Here is a 27,287-nt window from a genome sequence, read left to right as displayed (position 1 = left end):
GGAGGGGGATAGGAGGAGGAGAGAGGGAGAAAGAGGATGGTAGAGGAAAAGGAGGGAGAGGTGGGTAGAGGAAAAGTGGGGAGGAGGAGAGGGGAGCACGAAGAAAGGGGAGGGAGGAAAGAAAAGGGATAGAGGAGTGGAGAGGAAAATAAGTGGGAGAGAAAAAGGGAAGAGGGGAGTGGAGTGGGGAGGGTGGGAGGAGAAAGTGGTAAGGGAGGGGATAGAGAGGTAGGGCAAGGGGGAGAAGAGATGGGGAGAGGGGAGATATGGAGGGAGCAGAGATCAAGGGAGAGCAGAGATGTTGTTCTTCGTATTCTGCCTGGGTAGTCTACAACCTGATGGTATGAACATTAAATTCTTCAATTCAGCTTGCCAGTGCTGCCTACGTAATCTGACCCTCATGAGCCCTCTGTCACTCAGCTCCATTCCCTTCCCCCCACCTAGTTCCACCTGCCCACCACCCACACTCCTCTGTCCCCTCCTCCCAACCGATTCTAGCTGTCTGCTGTCCCACCCTTATCTGCTTCCACTTATCACTTTCCTTACTTATCAGATTACAGCATCTGCAGCCTTTTGTGTCTCCGCATCACCTTCCAGCCTCCGTCTCTATCCCCCACTCCCTCCCGGCTCTATCCACCTCTTTCTTCACTCTCCTTATCTGTCTCTTCCCTTCACCCACCAGCCGTTGTCTCCCGAAGCCCATTCTCAATCCCAGCTGCATCTGCCCATCCGAGGTTTCTGTCATAGGAGCAGAATTAAGCTATTCAGCCCATCAAGTCTACTCTGTTATTCAGTCATGGCTGATCTATTTCTCCCACTCAATCCCATTCTCCTGCCTTCGGCCAATAACCTTTGACGTCCTTGCTAATCAAGAACCTGTCAATACCTGATTTTAAAATACCCAATGACTTGGTCTCCGCAGCCATCTGTGGCAATTCCACAGATTCACCACCCTCTGACTAAAGAAATTCCTGCTCATCTCTTTTCTAAATGCACTGTATGTCCGTTTATTCTGAGACTGTGCCCTCTGGTCCTAGACTCTTCCACTTGTGGAAACACCCTCTTCACATCCACTCTGCCACTGTTGTCAGGTAACTGAACTATCGGCAACAATGCAGTCCTGACCCACCATCTACCCCAGTGGAGACCCTTGGACTATCTTTGATCAAACTTTGCTGAACTTTGCCTTGAACTAAATGTTATTCACATTATTCCCTTGATCATGTATCTGTACACTGTGGATGGCACGATTGTAATCACGTATTGTCTTTCCACTGACTGGTTAGTATGCAACAAAAGCTTTTGTAGCTTAGTACACGTGACAATAATCAAAACTCAAACTTAACTCAATCCAGGCCTTTCACTATTCGGTACATTTCAACGAAGTTCCCCCCCCCCCCCTCATCCTTCTAAACTCCAGCGCGTACATCTGCAACCCTCCCTCCCCATCTCCCTCCACCTGGCTCTATGGTTCCCTCCCCCCTTCCTCCACTCTCAGTCATGATCCTGGGATTGATCTAAAACCTAGAGCATCCCTCTACATCCACAGATGCTGCCCAACCCATTGAATTCCTCCAGCAGTTGTTTTCTTTCATTTAAACAAATTTTATATCTTTGCATTTTACTAGTAAATATATTGTTCAAAAAGACGAGTCTTTTTAGGAATGCACCAGGTATCAATAGATAATAGACAATAGACAATAGGTGCAGGAGTAGGCCATTCGGCCCTCCCCCCGCCATTCAATGTGATCATGGCTGATCATCCCCAATACTGGAATATTTGCTTTTCCATTGTTGAACATGTAGGAAGGAACTGCAGATGCTGTTTTTTTACTGAAGATAGACACAAAATGCTGGAGTAACTCAGCGGGTCAGGCAGCATCTCTCGAGAGAAGTAATAGGTGACATTTTGAGTCTGAACCCTCGTTCCAGCACTTTGCATCTTTTTGGTAAATTAGCATCTACAGTATCTTGTGCTTCCCTTTATTCTACCCAGATAACTTTTTCACACAGACGGAGGTGGGTATATGGAATGAACTGCCAGAGGAGGTAGTTGAGGCAGATACTATAACAACATTTATAAGACATTTGGACAGGTACATAGATAGTAAAAGTTTAGAGGGATATGGGCCAAATGCAGGCAGGCGGGACTAGTGTAGATGGGACATGTTAGTCGGCATGGATGAGTTGGGCCGAAGAGCCTGTTTCCACGCTGCATGATTCTAGGATTCTGTCTAGTTTTAGTGCATAATCACTTTGTTTGTGAGTTTTGCACTGATTACACCATTATTTAATCTTTTAAATGTTCCTGTTTAGAGCTTCAATGCAAGAAAATTGTTCATAATTGGTATCTTTCTTAACTGAAAACAATGGCTCCTCTTTTTTTTTGTATCACTTTCTGCAGAAAGGATTTGCCTGCGTCTGCCCCAGGCATAATGCCATTCATTCATCAGTGTGATCTCAGCCTTCCTCCTCCCTCTACCCTGTGGTTGTACAGACTCCTCCCAATACTCAGGCCTACTGATCTGCCAGGGACTGTCCGTGTACAGCAGTGAGTTATGTGGCGTTCCCCCTACAAATTGGCCGGCTTGTAGACTCGCTGTTCGAGCTTCGCTTCCTGTGGAACATAATCTCCCCTGTGCGGCTTGTTGGTGTGACACCCAAGCTCGGTAAAAGATGCTGCTGTCTGTGCCACCGATGGGATATGGCCCTCGCACACACCGTCTACAGCAAGCTAAAAAGGTAACACAAAGGCTTTTCTCTCTTGCTTTTGGCTCTGGTTCTGCTCCACAGTGAGTCGGCGAGTGAGGCTTTCATCAATCTCGCTCTGAAAAAATTGAAGCACGTAGTTCTTTGGGCAGGGTTTTTTTTTATTTGAAGGAAGTGACTGAGAAGGAAGTTGCAGAAACACAGGCAGGCTCATCAAAGGAAGGCTTGTCATGTTCCCAGCAGTGGAATTCTTAGAACAGTCGCCAGGCCAACATCTTTGCACAACTCTGGTCTTCTTAAAATCTACATTCATTTTCATTCTTCAGCGCATAATGTTTTGTGAATCATGTCAGTCACTGGGAAAGGCGGGCCATTGAAAAGTAGTTAAAAAATGCTGTAAATTCTTTGGGGTTTTTTTTTGCTTAATTTGTAATTGTGGGGGAGGTTTTCTCAGCTGTAGATTTGACAATTGTGGAATGTAATGGCCACCTCTGAATTCAATGGGTGGATAACTTTTTTTTTTAGTCATTATTGCATATTTGTGAAGTTAGACACAATTTACAGAGCGATAAAATGGTTCCCATGTAACTTGCTGAGGCAGCGGGTAGATTTTTCCAAAGGAATCTTGCAGTCCCATTTTAGATTAAATTCATCAGAACGGCCGTGTTAATATGTGTACGAAGGAAATGCAGATACTGGTTTGCACCGAAGGCAGACACAAGATGCTGGAGTAACTCAGCGGGTCAGGCAGCATCTCTGGAGAACAGGAATAGGCAACATTTCAGGACGGAAACCTTCTTTAGATTGAAAGACAGAGGAGGGGAGGGGGGGGGGGGGGGGGAGGGGGGGAGGGGGAGAGGGGGGGGAGGGGGGGAGAGGAGGGAACTGGAGGCAAAAAAAGGCCAGAACAAATCCGTGTTAATATTTTCAATAAGTCCATGGAATGAGAAGAGTGTGATAGAGAAGTGGAATAATAGAGCATATTTTTGTGTCTAAATCAGTTAATTGGATGTTTACATTTTATTCATGTTTGGCCTCCATTACAATTTTCTTTTATCAGTTAAATGGCAATTTATTCGTGTTTATCATTTAAACACCGCTGTTAATCCCCAGATACATCATACCGTGTGGCCAAGAATATTATTGAACTTGCCAATAACATGTTCTTGATCCACGGGAAACGTAAAGTAAAGCCTATCATTATTTTGGTCCCGCCTAAACAATTATACCTGTTGCAATGTGTGGAATAGTTTATCAAAAGGGACACATTTATAATGAATTGCCACATGAATCTAGTGGTCGCTTACCGAGGAAACTGAAGTGATCTACCAGTCCCGAACGTTACACAAAAAATACAAAGGTGACAAGCTGATAAATAGGCTCAATGCTTCCGGCCATTCCTTTCAGCTCACAGCTGTGTTAGAATATGGGGAATGAGTACAGGTCAAACTGGGGTGACTCGGATATTTTAAACAATCAACAATACCATGTTCTCATCTCATGCCTTTCATGTAGTGACATGTCCCAAAGCTCTTTACAGAGAGGTGCCATCGGACACGGTTAGACTGTGAGCCTTGCAAATGGCCACAAGGACAGATAGCTCCAGATTCAAGGACAGTTTCTTCCCAGCTGTTATCAGGCAACTGAACGGTCCTCTCACCAGCTAGAGAGCGGTCCTGACCTACCGTCTACCTCATTGGAGACCTTTGAACGATCTTTAATCACACTTTATCCCGCACTAAATGCTGTACCCTTTATCATAGTCATAGTCAGTCATACAGCGTGAAAACAGGCTCAACGGCCCATGCTTCCTTCCTCATCTATGCTGGTTCCATCTGCCTGCTTTTGGTCCATATCTCTCTAAATCTACTACTATTAATTAATCTATCCTTTATTTGTGGACGGCTCAATTGTATTCATGTATAGTCTGTTCTTTGACTGTATAGCATACAAACAAAAGCTTTTCACTGTACCCCAGTGCCTGTGACGATAATAAACTAAACGGAGCTAAAATGGCCAAAAGCTTGCTCAGAAAGCAAGGCTTTATGGCACATCTTAAAGTGGAAAGAGAGTTAAAAAGGTAAGGTAGACAAAAATGCTGGAGAAACTCAGCAGGTGAGGCAGTAGCTATAGAGCAAAGGCAATAGGCAACCTTTCAGGCCAAAACCTTTCTTCAGACTGATGTGAGGGTGTCGGGAAGAAGAAAGGAAGAGTCTTCTTTCCAGATCTCAGGACAGATTATACACAGGATGGCCTCAGAAAAAAAATACACAAAGTGCTGGAGTAACTCAGTAGGTCATGCAGCATCTCTGGAGAACATGGATGGATAGTGACGTTTTGGGTCGGGGCCCTTGTTCAGATTTTAATAGTGGAGAGACAAAATGCTGGAGTAACTCAGCGGGTCAAGCAGCATCTCTGGAGGACAGGAATAGGCAACATTTCAGGACTGAAACCTTCTTTAGACTGAAAGACAGAGGGGGGGGGGGGGGGATGTAGAAGGTACAGAGAACATAAATGAAAGATATGCAAAAATCAATGATGATCAAGGAAAGGTAGAGGCCACAATGGTTTATTGTTGGCTATGGGGAAGGTGATAATGAATGATCGAGTAAAACTCAGCTGGACGACAGTGAAACGACTTGGGTGTGGGAGGGACAGAGAGAGAGGGGATGCAAGGGTTACTTGGAGTTAGAGAAATTAATAGTTATACCACTGGGTTGTAAGCTGCCCAAGCGAAATATAAGGTGCTGTTCCTCCAATTTGCGTTTGGCCTCACTCTGACAATGGAGGAGGCCCAGGACAGAAAGGTCAGTATGGAAATGGAAAGGGGAGTTAGTGTTTGGCAACCAGGATGCAGATAAAAGGATTTAAGAAGGAATTGCAGATGCTGGGAAATCGAAGGTACACAAAAATGCTGGAGAAACTCAGTGGGTGCAGCAGCATCTATGGAGCGAAGGAAATAGGCAACGTTTCGGGCTGAAACCCTTCTTCAGTCATTCGCTCCATAGATGCTGCTGCACCCGTGGAGTTTCTCCAGCATTTTTGTGTACCTGCAGATAAAAGAAACTGCAGTGCTGGATTCTTGAGTAAAACCCAACGTGCTGGTCTAACTCAGCAGGTCAAGCAGCATCAGTGGAGGCAATTGAGTGTTGGGAGAGAGTTTTAAATTCGAACATTAACATTTTAACACTGAGGTGTTCCTTCACCATGGACCTTTGTAGTTTTGCAGGCACAGGAGTGTTGGATGAATAAAACATAGCACAAGGTAGGATACAGACACAGTGTTTTATTTTAGGTCGATGAGGGAGGGATAGCAGAAGTTCACGTTATTCTCTTTATCATGTACCTGTACACTGTGGATAGCTTGATTGTAACCATGTATTGTCTTTCTGCTGACTGGTTAGCACGCAACATAAGCTTTTCACTGTACCTTGGTATATGTGACAATAAACTAAACTCAAACTCAAGTGCTTTGGAATGTGCCTGGGAGGTGCTGCCAAGGGCAATGGTGGAAGCAGATATGATTGTGGCATTTAATAGACAGTTCAATGGTCCAATGGTACTTTATTGTCATATGTACCTAAATACAATGAAATTATTTTCTTGCATACAGTTCAGTGATGATCCAGCCATACATCAGGCACAATCATACCATGTACAAGACGGAAGGACACACATACACAAGTACATACACGAGCCGCCACGTTTTAGGTGCCATCTTGTACACTTCATGTCCAAAATTGTTTACATGGATGTGCAGGGAATGGAGGGATATGGATCACATGCAGGCAGAGGAGATGACTTTAGTTTGGCATCATGTTCGACACAGACATTGTGGGTGGAAGGGTCTGTTCCTGTGCTGTATGTTCCTGTCCTATGTTCTATGAATAACAAAGATGTGGATGAGGGTTATAGTGACCCAGAGCTGAGGAAGGTGCAGAGTTGTTTGACATTATGGAGGTGGAAACGGATAGTCTTAATTACGATGGGATTTGCCGCCAATATCTCATCTGTGGATGAAACATGACACCACTGTTGTGACAATTTTGTTCAATTTTAAGGAGTTGCCAGGATGAGGTATAAATAATCAGATGTGTATCAATTTGTTTCTGGATTTGAATATTCTTGTCGTTTCAAAAAATAATAATCATATCGGGTGATTAAAATTACTGCGTGCAATTAATTTTTGTTTTGTCAATTCCAGTAACTGGGAAGATAACTCTTCAGGAGATAATTTATTTCCCAATCCAAAGCACAAAGTGCTGGAGGAACTCAACAGGTCAGGCAACATCTGTGGAAGGAAATGGACTGACGATGTTTCGGTTTGGGCCCCTTCTTCAGACAGTCCCTCCCCCTCCATAGGTGCTGCCTGACCTGTTGAGTTCTTCGAGCTCTTTGCTTATTACTCAATGAGACAGAAGAAAGGTCTCGACCTAAAACGCTGTCGATCCATTCCCAATGCAGATGATACACGACCCACTTTCTTAAAAATGATAATTTTATAAATAATAATTTAAAGTGATACAAGATAATGCAGTTGCTGAAATCCTGAGCTAAATATAGTTCTGGATGAATTCAACGGGTCAGGCAGCATCTAGGGAGGGGATGGACAGACGATGTTTTGAGATGGGACCCTTCTATAGTCAATAGTCTTGTTCTGCCCCCCCACCCATTGCAATAAGACTGAAGAAGGGTCCCAACCTAAAACGTCGTCTATCAGTTCCCTCCACAGATGCTGCCTGACCTGTCGAGTTCATACAGCATCATTACTGTGAGAAGGCTGGAAGCTGTCTGTGAGAAGATGGTTTTGGCTGTTTATAAAATGTCAACGATTAATAACTTCAGAAATATAGGTGGAAATGCGACGGGAAGATGTTTATCGTCACCAGGAGAAAAATGTGAGTAGGATGTGTGAAACTGGGAAGGCTGTGGCCTAGCGTTTAGAAGAAGATAGGAATTAACCAGATTGGCACACACACACACACAGAGAAACAAACAAGACAAAGACTTTTAGTTATATAGAGATACCAACATCTAGTGTCATAGACACATACATCACGGGAACATGCCCTTCGTCCCAACTCGTCCATGTTGACCAAAATGCCCCAATCCTCTTGCACCTCCTTAACTTATTATCTTTATTATCATTTTTAAGAAAGATTTTTGTGGCACTTTAGTTCTCTGGCCTGTTCAGAGAAAGATTGGAAAGGTTGAATCTGACTGGCATGGAGGCTGATGCTGTATTTTTCAGTCCCATTCACCAGGTCAGCTGAAAACCTCTTCCTCTGCGACAATCAAGATTGCATGTTAGTGCCAGTGTCGGAATTGAAAACATAAACTTGGCCAACATTTCAAGAGTCATTTAGACACAAAGTGCTGGAGTAACTCGGCGGGTCAGGCAGCATCTGTGGAGAACATGAATAGGTGACGTTCCAGGTTGGGACCTTTCTCCAGATCAGCAAACAGAAAGGTTTTAGATAACGTGGTCAGTGTAAATTATGTTTAGGCAACAGAGTTTCCAACGCAAGTGTTTCAGCAATGGATGAGCTTAGGGAGAACAGGACTGAGGGATGTTATATTTGATCAAAACACAAAGTGCTGGAGGAACTCAGCGGGTCAAGAAGCATCTGTGAAGGAATGGACTGCCGATGTTTCAGGTCGGCACCCTTTTCAGGCTGACTGCAGTATTGGGAAGAAAGCTGAAAAGGAGAGCTGGGGGGAGGGGTGGGACAAAGCCTGGCAAGGGCTGCACAGTGGCGCAGTGGTAGAGTTGCTGCATTACAGCGCCAGAGACACGGGTTTGAACCTGACCTCGGGTGCTGTCTGTACGGAGTTTAAACATTCTCCCTGTGCCCAGATGGGCTTTCTGCTGGTACTCCGGTTTCCTCTCACTTTCTAAAAATGTGCAAGTTTGTAGGTTATATTGGCTTCTGTAAAATTGTCCCCAGTGTGTAGGATAGAACTAGTGTACCGGGATCACTGGTTGGCGCGGACTCGTGGGGCGATGGACCTTATTTCCACACTGTATCTCCAAACTAAAAACTAAGCTAAAGTGTTTGGAGGATACAGGTGAGGAGAGGTTTACTGGCAGATGGGTGGAGTAAGTGACAAAGGCTGAAGATGAAAAGGAGACAAAAGGTTGTTAGATATGGAGAGAAGAGGAGTGAAATGTCAAAGCCATTCGGAGGGATATGGGTGTAAGGGGGTCAGGGGGAGAGAAAAGAGGAGAGGTAAAGGGGAAATGAGGGACTCTGTGATGGGAATTAGCGTACGGAAGAGGGAAAGGAGATGGTGACTGATTACGTCTTGCACTGGCCCAACAGAAGCTGTAGGTACAAAGAACTACAGATGCTGGATTCTCCAGAGATTCATGTTCTCCAGAGATGCCGCCTGACCCGCTGAATTACTCCAGCATGTTGTGTCCTTTCATGAAACCACTTTGCTGTTGCCTGGGGAAGGATGGAGTCAGATGTGCGCTTCACCTTCCAGCTGCTGTGATAGAACCAAACTCAACATCGCGTGTCATTGGGACTTTGTTGGAAGTACGTCTTGCTTGGGATGTGATCAGATAATAAGGTTGCAATTAGGCAGGTTAAGCCGGAGACATTGGCCAGGGAGAGGGCTATAATCAACGCTGAGAGAATAGAATTTGCGGTGAGGGTAGAGAGTGTCTTTGATCTTCCCAGAGTTTAAAGGGAGATAATTTTGTCTCATCCCGGACTGAGTGCCTGATAACCATCCAGACAACACAGAAGATGAATAAGATGTTATTTTGTCAAACTAAACAGATACTGTCCTGGAGCGTTATTGTTGTCTGGTACGGAACATTTGAGTTGCTGTGTGGAGTTGAGCTCCAGCATAGTCCGAGCTGCTGCAGGCTAACATGGACCATAGAACATGGAATATATAACATAGGAAGAACACATCAGTTTTCTCCTAAGTACCATGACTGGAGAACCCTATAGTACTGGGTGGCACAGGGGTAGAGTAGCTACCTTGCAGTGCCAGAGACCCAGGTTCAATCCTGACCACGTACACAGTTTGTAAGTTCTCCCTGTGACCTTGTGTGTTTCTTCCAGGTGCTTCAGTCACCTCCCACACTCCAATGATGCGCAGGTATGGGGGTTAATTGGCTTTGGTAAAATTATAAAATTATCCCTCGTGTGTAGGATAATGCTACAGTACAGGGATCGCTGGTCAGCATGGACTCGGTGAGTCAAAAGATCTCTTTCCACGCTGTAAAGTAAACTAAACTAAACATTTATTGATTTAAGTGGCTTGTACCTTGTACCTTCTGAAGAGTCCACCAGGACCAATACTGGAAGTTGGACAATTTTATACTGGACAATTTTTACATTTATCAAGCCAATTAACATACAAATTTTCCTTCCTGCTTTCTTCCCTCCCCTTCCTTACAATCAGTCTGAAGAAGGGTCATGACCCAAAATATCACCGACTCATGTTGTTCAGAGATGCTGCCTGATCCGTTGAGTTACTCCAGCATTTTGTGTCCTTTTTTGTAAACCAACATCTGCAGTTCCTCGTTTCTATTATTATAAATTATTGGGGGATTTCTATCCCAATAGTGTCACTGAGTCATACAGAGTGGAAACAGGCCCTTTGGCTCAACTTGCCCGCAATAACCAGCATGTCTCATCTACACTAGTCCCACCTGGCCCATATCTCTCTAAACCTTTCATGTCCATGTTCCTGTCTAAATGTTTATTTAATGTTGCGATAGTATCTGTGTCACCTATCTCCTCCGACAGCTCGTTCCATACACTCACCACCCTTTTGCTAAAGAGGTTACCCCTCAGGTTCCTATTAAATATTTCCTTCCTCACCTTCAACATATGATTCTCGATGCCCCACTCTAGGCAAGAAACTCTGTGATTTTATCCCATCTATCCCTCTCATGTTTACACAATCTATTCCTCTCCTGGAAACACACACCACCAGACTCAGGAACAGCTTCTAATGAGGAGCCTCGACCCGAAACGTTAACGACCCAGACATAGGTAGAGATGCTGCCTGACCCCTTAGTTACTGCAGAACTTTGTGTCCTTTGGTGTATTAACTGCAGTTCTTTGTTTCTTCAGCAGCCATCATAATCAAAGACTTGTCCCTTCTGCTCCCGTTGCACTGAGGTACAGAAGCTTGAAAGCACGCACCACCAGACGTGGGAAAAGCTTCTTCCCCTCTGTTATCAGGCTTCTGAACGGTCCTTCCATAAGCTTGGGTACTGTCCGATTCACCACTACCCCATTGCGGACATTGGACTTTGTCTATAGAACGGATGCGCTACAATGCTGAGAACTATATTCTGCACTCTGTACCTTCCCCTTTCCTCTACCTATTGTAGTTGAGTTGGACTTGATTGTATTTATATATAGTGCTGCTGGAGTCTTGCCATGTTGATGATAATGTGCTAGAACCATTATCTATTCCTCACTTGTGCTATTTACTTCAAGTATATTTTGTGAGCTTGCTCAGCAAATTCCTGCAGAGCAAAATGTCCCTGATGTTTGCAAGAGATAGGGTGTGAGATTGTACTGTGAAATGCTCTGATCTGTTTCATCTGTGACGGCTGTTTCTCATTTCTCTGAGACAAAATAATTTGCGGCGCCTGATGACTGGGTGGGGTTTGGGACTGATGCGATCACTCTTTGTAGGGATGGCACCTAGTAAAAGTCTACCACAAATTTTCCAGCCCCCTTGGTTCCAGAGCCTTGCTGGATTATCGATTTTGCCGGACCTCCGAGAGGAGTCCAGTGGTACGGGACGGTCCACCTAGGCTGCCGGGGGGATCGAGCTAACGGCCCGCAAAGTTGGCTTCTGATGTCGGCCCTGGGAACGGATCTGCCGGCTTCAACTAGACTGGAGTTCCAGTACCTGCTACAGGGGACAAATTCAACCCGCCATGGAAGTTCCTTGTGTTTAAAATTCCTGGGTACATTCTATCGCACGGGTAAGAAAGCCACACAGGAGATGACAGCACACGGGTGCAGTGGAAAAGAAATGGCCACGGCAGATTAAAACCTCGGCTCCAGATCCCATGAACTATTGCTATTGAGGGAGTGCAGCGTAGGTTCACGAGGTTAATTCCCAGGATTGCGGGACTGTCATATGATGATAGAATGGAGCGACTGGGCTTGTACACACTGGAATTTAGAAGGATGAGAGGAAATCTTATTGAAACATGTAAGATTATTTAGGGATTGGATATGTTAGTGGCAGAAAAACATGTTCCCAATGCTGGGTGAGTCCAGAACCAGGAGCCACAGTTTAAGAATAAGGGGTAGGCCATTTAGAACGGAGGTGAGGAAAAACTTTTTCACCTAGAGATTTGTGAATATGTGGAATTCTCTGCCTCAGAAGGCAGTGGAGGCCAATTCTCTGGATGCTTTCAAGAGAGAGTTAGATAGAGCTCTTAAACATAGCGGAGTCAAGGGATATGGGGAGAAGGCAGGAACGGGGTACTGATTGTGGATGATCAGCCATGGTCACAGTGAATGGCGGTGCTGGCTTGAAGGGCCTAATGGCCTACTCCTGCACCTATTGTCTATGTCCAGACCAGAGCAAGCAGGCAAAGAAACATTCTGCTGATAGAACATAGCACAGTACAGCACAAGAACAGGCCCTTGGGCCCACAATGTCTGAGCTGAACAGGATGCCAAGTCCAAGTCTTACTTTCCTGCATATAATCCGTATCCCCCCATTCCCTGCATATCCACATAATGACCATATAACATACTCTCTGACTGCACATACAGAGCTGCTTCAATTTCAATGGTTCAACGGTGCATTATTTGTCACGTATGCAAATGCACAGTGAAATTCTCTGCATATTTACACATGCGGGCGCTGCCAAACGTTGGCGCCATTTACAAAGTCCGGTCCACCAGTGTGCTCAGTCTACTGGAGTAGTTTCCAATCCAGGAAAGCCCCAGGCTCCTGCATGGAGCCTTTGACCGGATTGGCCCGTGAACTGACGTCCCTCTCCTCGTCCGTCCATCATTGTGTCCCGGGGGCGTCTCCTGCAGCCGACCTTGAAAGCGCTGGAGGCATTACCCCGGTTAACCCTCTGACCGGCCCTTGCTCCTCCATTTCATGACGAGCTACATAGTGCTTCTGTGCCTGTCTCTCAAATATAACCAGGCACATTCTTCTTTCATGTCCACATGCTACATAGTGGCTCGCCACTGCTGTACACATCGTTGTGCTATTGGAGTGTTAAGTGCAAGGTCTGCAGTAGTACATGGATTATCCAGCAATGGGCATTGCAGTAGGTGTTGCATTGTCTGGGTCTGTGTGCTACAATCGCAGGTTGTTGTACCCTCGATGCAGCCTCATTTGTGTATTGTCACCCTTGACCGCCTGACCCCAGATCGCAGTCGGTGGAGACATCTTCAGTTCACATTGCTTGTATGAAAAGGCCATTCTTTGAGAGATCTTATGACTGCTTTGATTCCAGGGAGGTATTGATGTGAAGCATTTACTAATTGGAAAGGTCACAATTTGCCCATTATGCAGTCAAATCTTAATCATAACAATAAAGAGATGTCTTTAGCCTCACTGTGCATTGGCCCAATCTCATTGCCTTTATAATGTGACGATTTGATTATCCTATGGACTTGTGTCGAGTAAAAAATAGAACTAAATTAAAAGTACATGCTCTCATTTTGATTAAAAGAAGAGGAGGGCAGATGATGAAGTGTAACTAAAGCACAGCTCTCAAGATTCAAGAGTATTTAATTGGCATATGTACCCACAACAGAACTATGAAATTCTTACTTGCTGCAAATTAGCACAGGCCTGAAAACACAATAACACACAGATAATATATAACCAAAACCCAGTAAATAACCAATAACCATAAACCAATGTCCTCTGGCTCTCGATTCCTTGACCCATTCACCCTCTTTGGCCCAATGATTACAGGCAGTTGCAAGCATGAATTAAATATGTACTCAGCAGCTAAAGGAAGTGAGGGAGGAAATGCAGTCAGCTCGGACTATCGTTTTCCAGTCTAAACTCGGAGTGGCGGAAAACGGGAAGGTTGCTGATGTATATTGTTGTTTTAAAAAAAACAGCAAGTCAGCCTAACATCGGTAGTGTGATAGTTATTGGAAAATAATTATGAGGGATGGCATAAATTAAAATATAAGAAGAAGGGACAACTGTTAATTAGGATGGCACAGTGGCGCAGTGGTAGAATTGCTGCCTTACAATGCCAGAGACCCGGGTTCAATCCTGACTGCAGGAGCCGTCTGTACGGAGTTTGTACGTTCTACCTGTGGTGGCGTGGGTTTTCTCCATGTGGTCCGGTTTCGTCCCACACTCCAAAGATGGACATGTTTGTAGGTTGACTGACTTCAGTAAAATGATATATTGTCCCTAGTGTGTAGGATAGTGTCAGTGTTTGGGGTGATCATTGGTCAGCGTGGACTCGGAGGGCTGAGGGCCTATTTATCTGCTCCATCTGTAAAGTCTAAAGCAAAGTCTACATTTAAAACAAGGCACAAAATGCTGGAGTAACTCAGTGGGTCAGGCAGCATCTCTGGAGAACATGGATAGTGACATCTCAGTCGGCACGCTGCGTCAGACTTGGTTTAGGATTCAGGTTAACTTTGGGTTTATTACTGACAACAGAGGGATGAATGGAGTGAGGATCTGCTGGACTCAATACTCAAACTATTACTTTTCTTGGGTACAGGTCAATTATCTGGGCTCAGATTATAAAATGATCTAATAATATTAAAAGTGGCAGTGTGTTTGGCAGTGACAGAGCTGGAAGAGACCAGGTGTCTTCCTGGTGTCTAGGAAGACACCAGCCCGATCAGTACTTCTTCTCCCTGCACCTGTCCAGCAGAAGGTACAGACGTTTCCACCAGATACCAAGTGTGCATCAATAGCTCGGTTGTCAGGCCTCTGAATGGTCCTACAATAAACTTGGTTCTGTCTAATTCACCTCTACACAATTGTGGACATTGGACTTTGTCTATGCAACTGATGTGTTACAATGCTGAGAACAATATTCTGCACTCTGTATCTTCCCCTTTGCTCTACCAATTGTACTTGAGTTTGACTTGATTGTGCTTATTCATAGTATTATCTGATCTGTATGATAGCATGCAAAGATTTTTGCTGTACTTCGGCATATGTGACAAAAATAATGTAAACTAAAATATCAATAGACTGGTTCGTTGGAGTCAAATGTGGCAAATTCAATTCATTCTGAATTGTTAGCTTATGCATTTTAAGAGAGCTAACAATAAGGTGATAATTGTAATTGTTAGGATATAAGGAGTGAAGAGAGTTAATGGGACCTTCAGGCGCATAATCATAAATCAGGGATCAGATGATTCAAATAACATGAAGCATTTTGTCTTTATGGAATTTGAATATGTGAGCAATGTCATCATTCTCAAAAGGACACAAAGTGCTGGAGTAACTCAGCGGGTTAGGCAGCATCTCTGGAGAACATGGATAGGTGACATTTGAGACCCTATTTTCAGACTGATTGACTCATTCGCAAACTACTTTGATCTCTGTTAGGCCATTGTTAGGCCACATTTGGTTTACTTTAATTTATTATTGTCACGTGTACCAGGGTACATTGAAAAGCTTTTTGTCGCATGCTATCCAGTCAGCGAAAAGACTATACATGATTATTATCAAGTCGTCCACAGTGTACAGATATAGGATAAAGGGAATAATGTTCAGTGCAAGATAAATTCCAGTAAAGTCCGATGATTAAAGATATTTTGAAGGGTAGATGGGAGGTCTGGAGTGCTCTCTCCTTGGTTCAGTTGCCTGATAACAGCTGGGATGAAACTGTCCCTGAATCTGGAGGTGTGCATTTTCAAACCTCTGTACCTCTTGCCAGATAGGGAGAGGGGAGAAGAGGGAGTGAGCGGGGTGAGACTAGTCCTTGATTATGCTGGTGGCCTTGCTGAGGTAGCATGGTGCAGATGGAATCAATGGAAGGGTGAGATATCTGAAGTATTGTGCACAATAACCACACACCAGAGAAGATGCATTGGAGTAATGTGAAGATGTTGTCATCACCAGAAACTTGTATTTATGAGGAGAGGCTGATCAGATCACACTGTGGTATTTTCTTTCAACAGAAGATCCTGAGCAATACCAAAATTTTGAAGGACTGAGAGTGGACAGGATGGACCTGCTCCCTTAGTCGAGGTTAATGACTAGTATTTGAATGAAGGATTAGTAGAGAGAAAAAAGGGGGTAGGTTTGGTGAGTTGACTTTAGTTTAGTTTAGAGATACAGCATGGAAACTATAGAAAAAAAGGAATGACAATGAAGATTTACGAGGATGTTGCCAGGACTCGAGGGCCTGAGCTATAGGGAGAGGTGGAGCTGGCTAGTACTCTATTCCTTGGCGGGCAGGAGAATGAGGGGTGATCTAATAAAGGTGTACAAAATTATGAGAGGAATAGATCGGGTAAATGAACAGTCTCTTGTTCAGAGTAAGGGAATCGAGAACCAGAGGACATAGGTTTAAGGTGAGTGGGGAAAGATTTAATAAGATGCTGCTGGGTAAATGTTTACACAAAGGGTGGTGGGTGTATGGAACGAGCTGCCGAAGGAGGAAGTCGTGGCAGGGACTATTGCAATGTTTAAGAAACATTTAGACCATTAAATAGATAGGGTTGGTTTAGAGGGATATGTGCCGAAGGCAGGCAGGTGGGACATGTAGATGGGTATGGGCAAGTTGGGCTGAAGGGCCTGTTTCCACACTGTGTGACTATGATTAACTGCAGATGCTGGTTTATACCAAAGATAGACACAAAGTGCTGGAGTAGCTGTGCGGGTCACACAGCATCTCTGGAGTAATAGGACAGGTGAGGTTTCGGGTTGGGATGTTTCATCAGACTGAAAGTTTGGGGTGGAGGGGAGAGGTAAAGTGCTGGTGGCGAGAAAAGTCCAGGGCCAGCCACAAATGCCACAGGCAGGGTGGTGCCTGGTTGGTCCATTGTTGGCTTGGGAAGGTGTGATCTCCAGAGGGAAACAATGTGAACAACAGCATGGAAACAGGCCCTTCGGGTCCATGCCAACCAACGGTTACCCGTACACCAGTTCTATCCTACACACTAAGGAGAATGAACAGAAACCAATTAACAGAAGATGTAACTAGTAGCGTGGATAGGGGGAGAACCAGTGGATGTGGTGTATCTGGACTTCCAGAAGGCTTTCGACAAGGTCCCACATAAGAGATTAGTATACAAACTTAAAGCACACGGCATTGGGGGTTCAGTATTGATGTGGATAGAGAACTGGCTGGCAAACAGGAAGCAAAGAGTAGGAGTAAATGGGTCCTTTTCACAATGGCAGGCAGTGACTAGTGGGGTACCGCAGGCTCAGTGCTGGGACCCCAGCTATTTACAATATATATTAATGATCTGGATGAGGGAATTGAAGGCAATACCTCCAAGTTTGCGGATGACACTAAGCTGGGGGGCAGTGTTAGCTGTGAGGAGGATGCTAGGAGACTGCAAGGTGACTTGGATAGGCTGGGTGAGTGGGCAAATGTTTGGCAGATGCACTATAATGTGGATAAATGTGAGGTTATCCATTTTGGTGGCAAAAACGGGAAAGCAGACTATTATCTAAATGGTGGCCGATTGGGAAAGGGGGAGATGCAGCGAGACCTGGGTGTCATGGTACACCAGTCATTGAAGGTAGGCATGCAGGTGCAGCAGGCAGTAAAGAAAGCGAATGGTATGTTGGCTTTCATAGCAAAAGGATTTGAGTATATGAGCAGGGAGGTTCTACTGCAGTTGTATAGGGTCTTGGTGAGACTACACCTGGAGTATTGCGTACAGTTTTGGTCTCCAAATCTGAGGAAGGACACTATTGCCATAGAGGGAGTGCAGAGAAGGTTCACCAGACTGATTCCTGGGATGTCAGGACTGTCTTATGAAGAAAGACTGGATAGACTTGGTTTATACTCTCTATAATTTAGGAGATTGAAACTTACAAAATTCTTAAGGGGTTGGACAGGCTAGATGCAGGAAGATTGTTCCCGATGTTGGGAAAGTCCAGGACAAGGGGTCACAACTTAAGGATAAGGGGGAAATCCTTTAAAACCGAGATGAGAAGAACTTTTTTCACACAGAGAGTGGTGAATCTCTGGAACTCTCTGCCACATTGGCTATATTTAAGAGGAAGTTAGATGTGGCCCTTGTGGCTCAGGGGATCAGAGGGTATGGAGAGAAGGCAGGTACGGGATACTGAGTTGGATGATCAGCCATGATCATATTGAATGGCGGTGCAGGCTCGAAGGGCCAAATGGCCTACTCCTGCACCTAATTTCTATGTTTCTATGTTAACCTACAAATCTTGGGAGTGTGTGAGAAAACCATTGCATCTGGAGGAAACTTACGTGGTCACAGGGAGAACGTACAAACTCCGTACAGACAGCACCCGAGGTCAGGATTGAACCCTGGGCTCTGGCGCTGTGAGGCAGCAACTCTTCCGCTGCATCACTGTGCTGCACTAAGATCACTGGAGTGAATTTCATGAACTCATTGGTTTAAATGATGCTGGAATCAGAAACCCATGTCACATTTCAAAAATTCTTGAATGAGCACTTGAAGAGATGTGACCTCGGAGGATGCAGACCATAAAAAGGAAATGTGTGTAGCCTCAGTAACACTTGTGGTAGATGTGGGCACAGTGGGCCATCAAACTTCCTTTTGTGCCATGACTTTCTTTGATTCCATGGGATATATTCCAGACCTTGTTGCATTTCCAACCTAAAAAAAGACACAAATTGTTGGAGTAACTCAACAGGTCAGGCAGCATCTCTGGAGAACACGGATAGGTACAAAGTGCCGTAGGAACCCAACCAGCATCTGTAGTTGCTTGTTACTCCAGCACCTGCAGTTACGTGTCTTTTTTTAAATAAACCAGCACCTGCAGTTACGTGTTTCCATCCTTATTCCACAGATGCTGCCTGGCCCACTGAGTTACTCTGTCTTTTTTTTGTCAACCAGCATGTGCGGTTCTCTGTTCCTCCAGCACTTTGTGTGTTCTTGTCAATCAGTATCTTCTTCCTCCTGTACTCTGTGTCAATTTTTCCCCCTTTTAAAAAAAATAATAATCCCATTTGCACAAGCGCCTGATCTGGTAAACTCTCCCTCCAACGGGCCGGGAGGATCTGATGGTTAGTGGTTGGAATGCCAAGTATTTATGTTGGAACCTACCATTGCACTGAGAGGAAGGTCTACTTTCTCTTCGAGAAGTTAGGCTTGGGGAAGCTGCCTTAAAACACAGAGTTGGCAGCCAGTCACCTGTGGAGTGGGGCAGTGGGGGAGAATGGGGGTGTGATGGGTCGGGGAAAGGTGCAGGGCGCAGGGGTGGGACGTGTAAGGGTTGGCAGGGTGTGCGGTGATCCCTGGTTGTGGGCTGGTGGAGAGGGAGGAGGGAGCCGGGGCTGCGGGGAGCCGCGATGAGGTGAACACAACGCCAGCAACCGGTTGCAACGCTCAAACTTACTCCTTGCGACTTTATTTTCTTTTACTTTCCGTTAGTGTGCGTGTGTGTGTGGAAAAGTTCGCCAGTTGCGCTGCATTAACGGGCAAAAGGCTCCCCCTGAAAGAATAGTCGGGGAGGGCGTTTTCCTGCTTCCCACTTCAAATGAGTGGAGCGCCCGTGTTGTAGACTCAGGCAACTTGTCCCCTTTGTCAAACTTATTCCACCAGTTAAAGAATGATCTTCCCAAGTCATCCCGTCAGAAATCCATCGAGCAAGCAGGTGGGCTTTAAACCTTTTTTTTGCCGGGGTGGGGGAGGGGGGGTGATATAATGTTTTTTTTATTATTAATGTATTTTTAGCACAGTAATTGGTTTTGCACTGAGGGCCAGCAAATGGGTTCTGTCGTAACGGCTGCCGCACTGGTTAAGATGTAAGTCGCTCTGGTATTGGACTTGGCGGCTCTGCATATTTCCCCGTCCATAATGGGCCGGATCACAGAACAACGCCCACACTGCACAGAGCCTGACACGTTCACGGCAAGAAAGGTCTGCGCTCCTACTCTGCTTTATCTTTACGCCTATTATTTTCACTCACGTGTACCGAGTTACACTGCAAAGCTTTTGTTTTGCATGCTATCCAAAAAGTCTATACCACACATCAAAGGTGGACAAAAATGCTGGAGAAACTCAGCGGGTGAGGCAGCATCTATGGAGCGAAGGAAGAAGGGTCTCGACCCGAAACGTCACCCATTCCTTCGCTCCATAGATGCTGCCTCACCCGCTGAGTTTCTCCAGCGTTTTTGTCTAACTTCGATTTTTCCAGCATCTGCAGTTCTTTCTTAAACATGCCATACATCAATGTTCTCTACAACCATCAGGCTATTGAATAACTGCAACCTCCAAATAGGCTCTGAACCACATATGGACTTGGGGGTCTTATTTTTGACTTTGCACTATTATTGTTTACTTATTTGACTGTTTCATATATATAAATGTGTGTGTATATATAATATGTATATGTTTCTAAACATTTTTATTTTTAGAAACAAAGAATTGCAGATGATAGGCACGAAATGTGTGTTAAAGATAGCAGAGTCATGGGGATATGGTGAGAAGGCAGGAAAGGGATACTGTATGTGGATGATCAGCCATGATCTCAGTGAATGGCGGTGCTGACTCGAAGGGCCGAATGGCCTACTCCTGCATCTATTGTCTATTGTCTAAATGCTAGAGTAACTCAGCGGGTCAGGCAGCAGCTCTGGAGAAAAGGAATAGGTGACGTTTTCGGTCGGAACCCTACTTCAGACCCAAAACCACAAAACGTCGCCTATTCCTTTTTGCCAGGGATGCTGCCTGACCTGCTGAGTTATTCCAGCATTTCGTGTCTATCTTCGGTATAAGCCAGCATCTGCAGTTCTTTCGTTCACAAAGAACTGCAAATGATGGGTTTTTCCAAAAATAGGCACAAAGTGCTCAGGTCAGCACCCTTCCTCAGACTGAAAGTAGAGGATTGGGGGGGGGAAGAAAATGTTTGTTGGTGTTTACTATGGTTTTTTACAGAGTACTATTTTAAACTATCTGTTGTGCTGCTGCAAGTAAGAATTTCATTGTTCTGTTTCGGGACATATGGCAATGAAATATTCCTGACTCTTTGTGTTTCCACTAGTGGGAGAGTCTAGGACCAGAGGGCACAGCCTCAGAATAAAAGGACAGACATTTAGATAGGAGGTGAGGAATTTCTTTAGTCAGACGGTGGTGAATCTGTGGAATGCACTGCCACAGACTGCCGTGAAGGCTAAGTCATTGGTATTTTTAAAGCAGATTTTGACAGGTTCTTGATTAGTAAGGGTGTCAAGAGTTATGGGGAGAAGGCAGAGGATGGAATTGAGAGGGATGGATAGTTCAGCTGAATAGTGGGATAGACTCAATGGGCCTAATGGCCTAACACTGCCACTGTGACTCATGAAGTGAAACACGTGTACACTGGATGGAGAAAAGGACACAAAGTGCTGGATTAATTCAGCAGGTTAAGGAGCATCTCTGAAGAACATGCATAGATTTGGGACAAGACCCTTCTTCAGACTACAATAGGTAGGGCAAAGGGGAAGATACAGAGTGCAGAATATAGTTCTAAGCATTGTAACACATCAGTTCCAGAGACAAAGTCCAATGAGCACGTTGGGGGAGAGGTGAATCGGACAGTGCCCTAGCTTATGGACGAACCGTTCAGAAGCCTGATAACAGAGGGGAAGAAGCTGTTCCTGCGTCTGGTGGTGTGCACTTTTAAGCTTCTCTAACTTCTGCTTGAGTGGGGAGTAGAACATGCCATGATCAGGCAAAATTGAAAGGCGGAGTAGACCTGATAGGCCAAATGGCCGAATTCTGCTTCTAGAACTTATGAACTATGAAGAAGGAATGACTGGAGGTGGCCAAGTCATAGATTACGTTGAAAAAATGACACAAAATGCTGGAGTAACTCATCGGGCCCAGGCAGCATCTCTGCCGAACATGGATAGATGACATTTCAGATCGGGTCTCTTCTTCAGACTGATTATGGTTGATCAGGCTGACTGTTGATTATGTTGGCTGCTTTTCATTTATTTTATGACTGACATCATCAGCGTCTCCGAACCACAAGATTGAATGCATGCAAAATAAAGCACAAGATACGTGTTGCTGCCCATCGCACACGCTATAGTTAACCCTTTGTTCACAGGGGACCAAAAATGTCGACTGCAGCCAAACTTAATTGGTGCAAAGAATTTCTTCAGTAGATGGAAGTTCAGGCATTTCATTTGGAAGAAATGTTCTGTTAGTGAATGGGGAACTGTGCGTAATATGGAATAATTATTTAATCCAACAGTTTGAATGGTATAGATAAAATAGACAGAACCTTTTTTCCCCAGGGTGGAAATAAATCAAATACTAGAGAGTATTATTTTAAGTTATTGGAGATGTGCAGGGCAGGGCTGTCAGGGGTCATGGGGTGAAGCTTGGAGAATGGGATTGAGGTGGAAAGATATATCGGCCATGATTGAATGGCGGATTAGATGTGATGGGTCGAATGGCCTAATTCTGCTCCTAGAAATTATGAACTATGTTTTTTTTATACAGAGGGTGATGGGTGTCCATAACAAGCTGCCAGGAGTGGTGGTGGATGCAGATACGATAGTGGTGTTCAAGAGAATTTTGGATAGGCAAATGGTTATGCAGGGAATTGGGGGATATGGATTATGTGCAGGGAGATAAGGTTTGGTTTAGTTTATATTTAATTTAGAGATACAGTGCAAAAGAGGCCCTGCGACCCACTGAGTCTGCGCCGACCAGCGATCCCTGTATATTAGCACTATCCTACACACTAGGGACAATTTACATCTTCACCGATGCCAATTAACGTACAAACCTGTGTGTCGTTGGATTGTGTGAGGAAACCGGAGCACCCGGAGAAATTCACGTTGTCACAGGGAGAACATACAAACTCCGTACAGACAGCACCAGTAGTCAGGATCGAACCCGGGTCTCTGGCGCTGCAAGGCAGCAACTCTACTGCTGCAACACTGTACTGCCCAAGGGGTTAGTCTTGGCATCATGTTTTGCATAGACAGAGTGGGCCGAAGGGCCTGTTCCTGTGCGGTACTGTTCTATGTTCTATGTATCATGTTACATTTGAACTGAATACATTTTAGGTATTTTTATCCAATATTAATTTACTAATTTAATAATGCACATCTAACAGCTGTTGCATGCGATGTAAATATATTACTTGCCTCTGCAAGAAAACAGAGGATAAGGAAATCTAATTTGGTGCACAGTCCATGGTTTGTCACTTGTAACAAAAAAACCCCTCCAGAGATAAAGTGGCAGCTTGAATATATTGCACTTCAATATTATACACAGGGAGAGGGAGCCATGTTGCAGTCATACCAAGACAGTTTTTATATCACATCTTTTATTGCTGATAAATCATTTCCAAACTTTCCGATTGAAGATGGTCTTTTTAAAAGGCTACTCAGACTTTTCAATCGATGTTCCCTGTTGTGATAAAATAGGATGTGTTTTGGTGACAAAATAAAACTATCTTGCGTTTTCACGATTTTTCTGGACCCATTATTTAACTCTTCTATTGAGGAAATGATGAGTTTCTTTGGTCAGAGGGTGATGAATCTGTGGAATTCATTGCCACAGATGGCTGCGGAGGTCATGTCATTGAGTATGTTTAAGCCAGATATTGCTAGGTTCTTGTTTAGTGAGGGTTGTGGGGAGAATGGGGTTGAGGGAAAGATAGATTGGCCAGGGTGGAATAGACTCAGTGGTTCATATTGCCTAATTTTGCTCCTTTGACATGAAATTCCTGTTCACTTTTTATGCAGGATGAATGTTCTTTTTTAAGTTTTCTATTTTCCCCCAAAATGCTTGTGTTGGTTATAACTGCTATTTCTTATCTTTAGTATTGCTACTATCAATATCCATTGGAAATTGACTTTTTTTCAGAGAGTCAAAGTAAAATTAAATGTAACTGAAATTGAGTTATCATGACAAGTAATAATAATGAAATAAAACAAAGCAAATTAACCAATGTAAATTTTGTTTAAGGTTGGGTCAAACCGGTTAAATACACATTGAATTGCCGTATCACATTTGAATCCGTACAAACTAGTGATCACCCCGTACACTAACACTACCCTACACTCTGGGTACAATTTATAGAAGCCAATTAACTGACTAACCTGTATGTCTTTGGAATGTGGGAGGAATCCGGAGACATGGTCAGGAATGGACCCGGGTCTCTGGCGCTGTAAGGCAGCACCGCTAACGCTGCACCACTGTGCCGTCCAATTGTTCATAGCATTTTGGAAGATGTAAATTTCAAAATAACTTCTGTAATTTAATGATCGTATTTACACATGATGTATGATTTCATTCCTTTAAAATAGTCTGTAGACGGAAACAACATATGGCTGTGTCTCCTGCTCTCTGGCACAATAGCAGGGGGTGTTTGCACTGAGAATGAGTCAAGCCTTGTGGGTGAGGCCTACAGTTGGAATGGCTGTGTAACTTTTCTGCGGATGTGACTAAGCCGGCTGGTCTGGAGCATGCTGATAAGATGCTCCTTTTTACACGCTTCGTCTATAGACTGAAAGGCTTGAATAGGCTGACAGATTCGGGAAAACAAACAGGCTTTCAGTGCAGGAATGACAAGGGAAGCAGTCAATGTGCAGACACCACATGGACATGGAACCCAGGGCATGCATTGCCATTTAACTTGGAGATTTCTTTTGTCCGCAATTAAACCTCTGAGGTTGAATTACTTTGTATTCAGGGTTTGCAGCAAGATTGATGATTCATTCCTTCCTTTTATTAAACAGCCCAAAATTACAGCTTTTGTCCCTTCTATCATCTAACCCCTCTTTTTTTAATACATTTTTTTAATGCTTTAATTTGGTGCCTGGACAAATTTTCCAGTTTGATAATTTATATTGGTTTGGTAGAACAGAAAATCAAAATTATGTTGCTGTTAGGAAAAAAGCAACTGGAATTTGAGTGACCAAACACATTCCTTCATTACTCAAAGATAGAAGTATTTCTGGACTTGTTTAAACTTGTGCAAGTTATACACTAGGGTACTATAATTTACTAAAGTTCTGCAAGGCAGCCAAACAAACTGATAATGTGAAAGAGGTGTTTAACTCTAAAACAATTTTTTAATTAAAAAATTGAGATTTGTTTAAACATTTTGCTTTGAATGTTTCCATGATTTTATTTAGTTTGGGAAATGGCTGGGTTTTTTGAAATACCAGAATGGGCTGCAAGTATAATTTTTCTTAATCAACCAAGTACTTGACTTTTGATGTGATCTCTGATGTGTAGGTTGGACCAGAGAGTCCATTGTGTTTCCACTTGAAACTAAATCTGCTCTTCAACCAGCTGTACAGGATAATAGCACCCGTGAGGAATTTAACAGCAAGCAGATATTTGGCCTGACAAAGAACTAGAGTCACAGAGTGATACAGCACGGAAACATGCCCTTCGGCCCAACCTGTCCACGCTGACCAAGATGCAGGTCTCAATTACACGCATTAGGCCAAAATCCCTCTAAATCTTTCTTATCCACCTACCTGCCCAGATGTTTTTTTTAAATTATGTATAATACCTGCCTCAGCTATATTCTACGGCAGCTGGTTCCATATATCCACCTCTGTGTGAAAAAGTTGCCCTTTGAGTCCTTTTTCAATCTTTTGCTTCTCACCTACATCCTCTGGTTTGTGATTCTCCTATTCTGTGTTTTTTTTTTTAAAGTTCTTGAATCCCTTTTGAAACTCTGGGACTGAATCAACTTCACCTATCCATGTTCTCCAGAGATGCGGCATGACCCGCTGAGTTACTCCAGCACTTTGCGTCTCCCTTTGAAACTCCTCGTCTTAAATCCATGATGTTGAACTCATGGAAAATAATTGATGTAAATTATCAGTATTTCTTGCATTGCAACATTATGCAATGATTTACTTTTATTAAAGACTGCACAGGTGGATTTAGATCAGTGTGTGTGAGCATGTGTATGTGGTGCTGTCGAGAACATACACACTAAAGTACTGAAGAGTGCGAAACCTTAATATATATATATATATATATATATATATATATATATATTTTTTTTTTAAAACAAACTAAGCAGTATAGAAATATAGATTATGATTGTATATGATTGTATATGACTAAGGGGAAAAAAATTTGTTCGGCACGGACTTGTAGGGCCGAGATGGCCTGTTTCCGTGCTGTAATTGTTATATGTTATATGTTATATATTTAAATTGGTGATTTACTTGTTCATGGCATTCCCATATTAAATATATCCTGCGTCTTTAAAAGAAAAGATACAAATTACATTTGGAAACCAATAAATGTAATTCCTTGTTTCTGCATACTTTAAATTCCAGTTTTCAATATTTAGTTCCGGTTTTCCAGTAGCAATGCAAATGATTCCTTGGGCATGTAAAAATAATTTTATTTTTCGAACAATTAGGTACCTATTGCCTATGTGATCAAAATGAAACTATAAACCTATTACTTAAATAGAGGCCAGTATGCGATGAAAAACTTTAAAAAAAAATAGAATATTCTGTCAGTTGTTAATGATTTGAAGTGTTTTATGAGATTAAAGTTGAGAAAGCCCTGTTAAACTGAAGTCGGTTCTCGACTCAAGTCATTGTTAAAATACAAAGGTTGGGGGTGGGGGGAGGGTGAAGGTGAAGTTTTGATGTTGTGAAGCACCTCCATACAATGATAAGAACCAGTAAAGATAGACACAAAGTGCTGGAGTAACTCAGTGGGTCAAGTAGCATCTTCAGAGAAAAATGGTGGGTGACGTTTTGGACCGGGAGCCTTCTTCAGACTGAATGTAGTGGTTGGGGGGAGGGGGGTGTAAAGAGCTGGTGGCTAGAAAAGATCAGGACCAATTAGGGCCAGCAACAAATGACCTCAGGCAGGGAGGTGCTCTGGTAGGCTCATTGTGGGATAGGGAAGGTGTAATCTCAAGAGGGATACAATATGATGAACTGTGGAACTGGTTAAAAGACTAGGGTGGTTAGAGGGGAAGGTGGCAAAGAGGGAGGGGAGTGTTAGTAGAAGTTACTTAACATGAGAGAATTCAACATTCATACTGGTACACAAAAATGCTGGAGAAATAGCGGGTGCAGCAGCATCTATGGAGCGAAGGAGATAGACAACGTTTCGGGCCGAAGCCCTTCTTCAGACATTCATACTGCTGGATAGTAAACTACCCACATGAGGTGCTGTTCCTCCAGTTTGCGTGTGTCTGCACTCTGACATTGGGGGAGGCCCAGGACATAAGGGTCAGTGTGGGAATGGTTGAGTTGAAATGGTTAGCAAGTTCATAAATTACTAGGATCAGAATTAGATTATTCAGCCCATCATGTCTACTCCAGCATTCAATTTTGGCTAATCTATCTTTCCCTCTCAACCGCATTCTCCTGCCTTCTCCCCATAATCCCTGACACCCTTAGAGGGGCGAAGAGGTAGTGTCTGCGGTGATTCCGGCCCTTGATTATGCTGGTGGCC

The 27,287-nt window shown here is 43.9% G+C and overlaps 1 protein-coding gene across 4 annotated transcripts in view; it reads left to right on the top strand.

Moving 5' to 3' along the window:
• Positions 1-2,484: 2,484 nt before the first annotated feature.
• Positions 2,485-27,287, top strand: part of rbms1a (RNA binding motif, single stranded interacting protein 1a) — an 86,598-nt gene continuing 61,795 nt past the window's right edge. For 3 of the 4 annotated variants that reach the window (XR_008723733.1, XM_055638133.1, XM_055638136.1), the window contains exon 1: positions 2,485-2,742. Coding sequence is in view for 3 of the 4 variants with exons in the window: in XM_055638133.1 (XP_055494108.1) it covers positions 2,677-2,742 (66 nt within the window). In the remaining variant the exon portion in view is untranslated. Of the gene's footprint in view, positions 2,743-19,148; positions 19,492-27,287 lie in introns of those variants that run through there. The other variant, XM_055638135.1, reaches the window with a different exon arrangement.

This window comes from Leucoraja erinacea, chromosome 7 (assembly GCF_028641065.1).
Source record: "Leucoraja erinacea ecotype New England chromosome 7, Leri_hhj_1, whole genome shotgun sequence".
In the NCBI taxonomy this organism is placed as follows: Eukaryota; Metazoa; Chordata; class Chondrichthyes; order Rajiformes; family Rajidae; genus Leucoraja; species Leucoraja erinaceus.
This window is presented reverse-complemented; position numbering and strand designations above follow the sequence as displayed.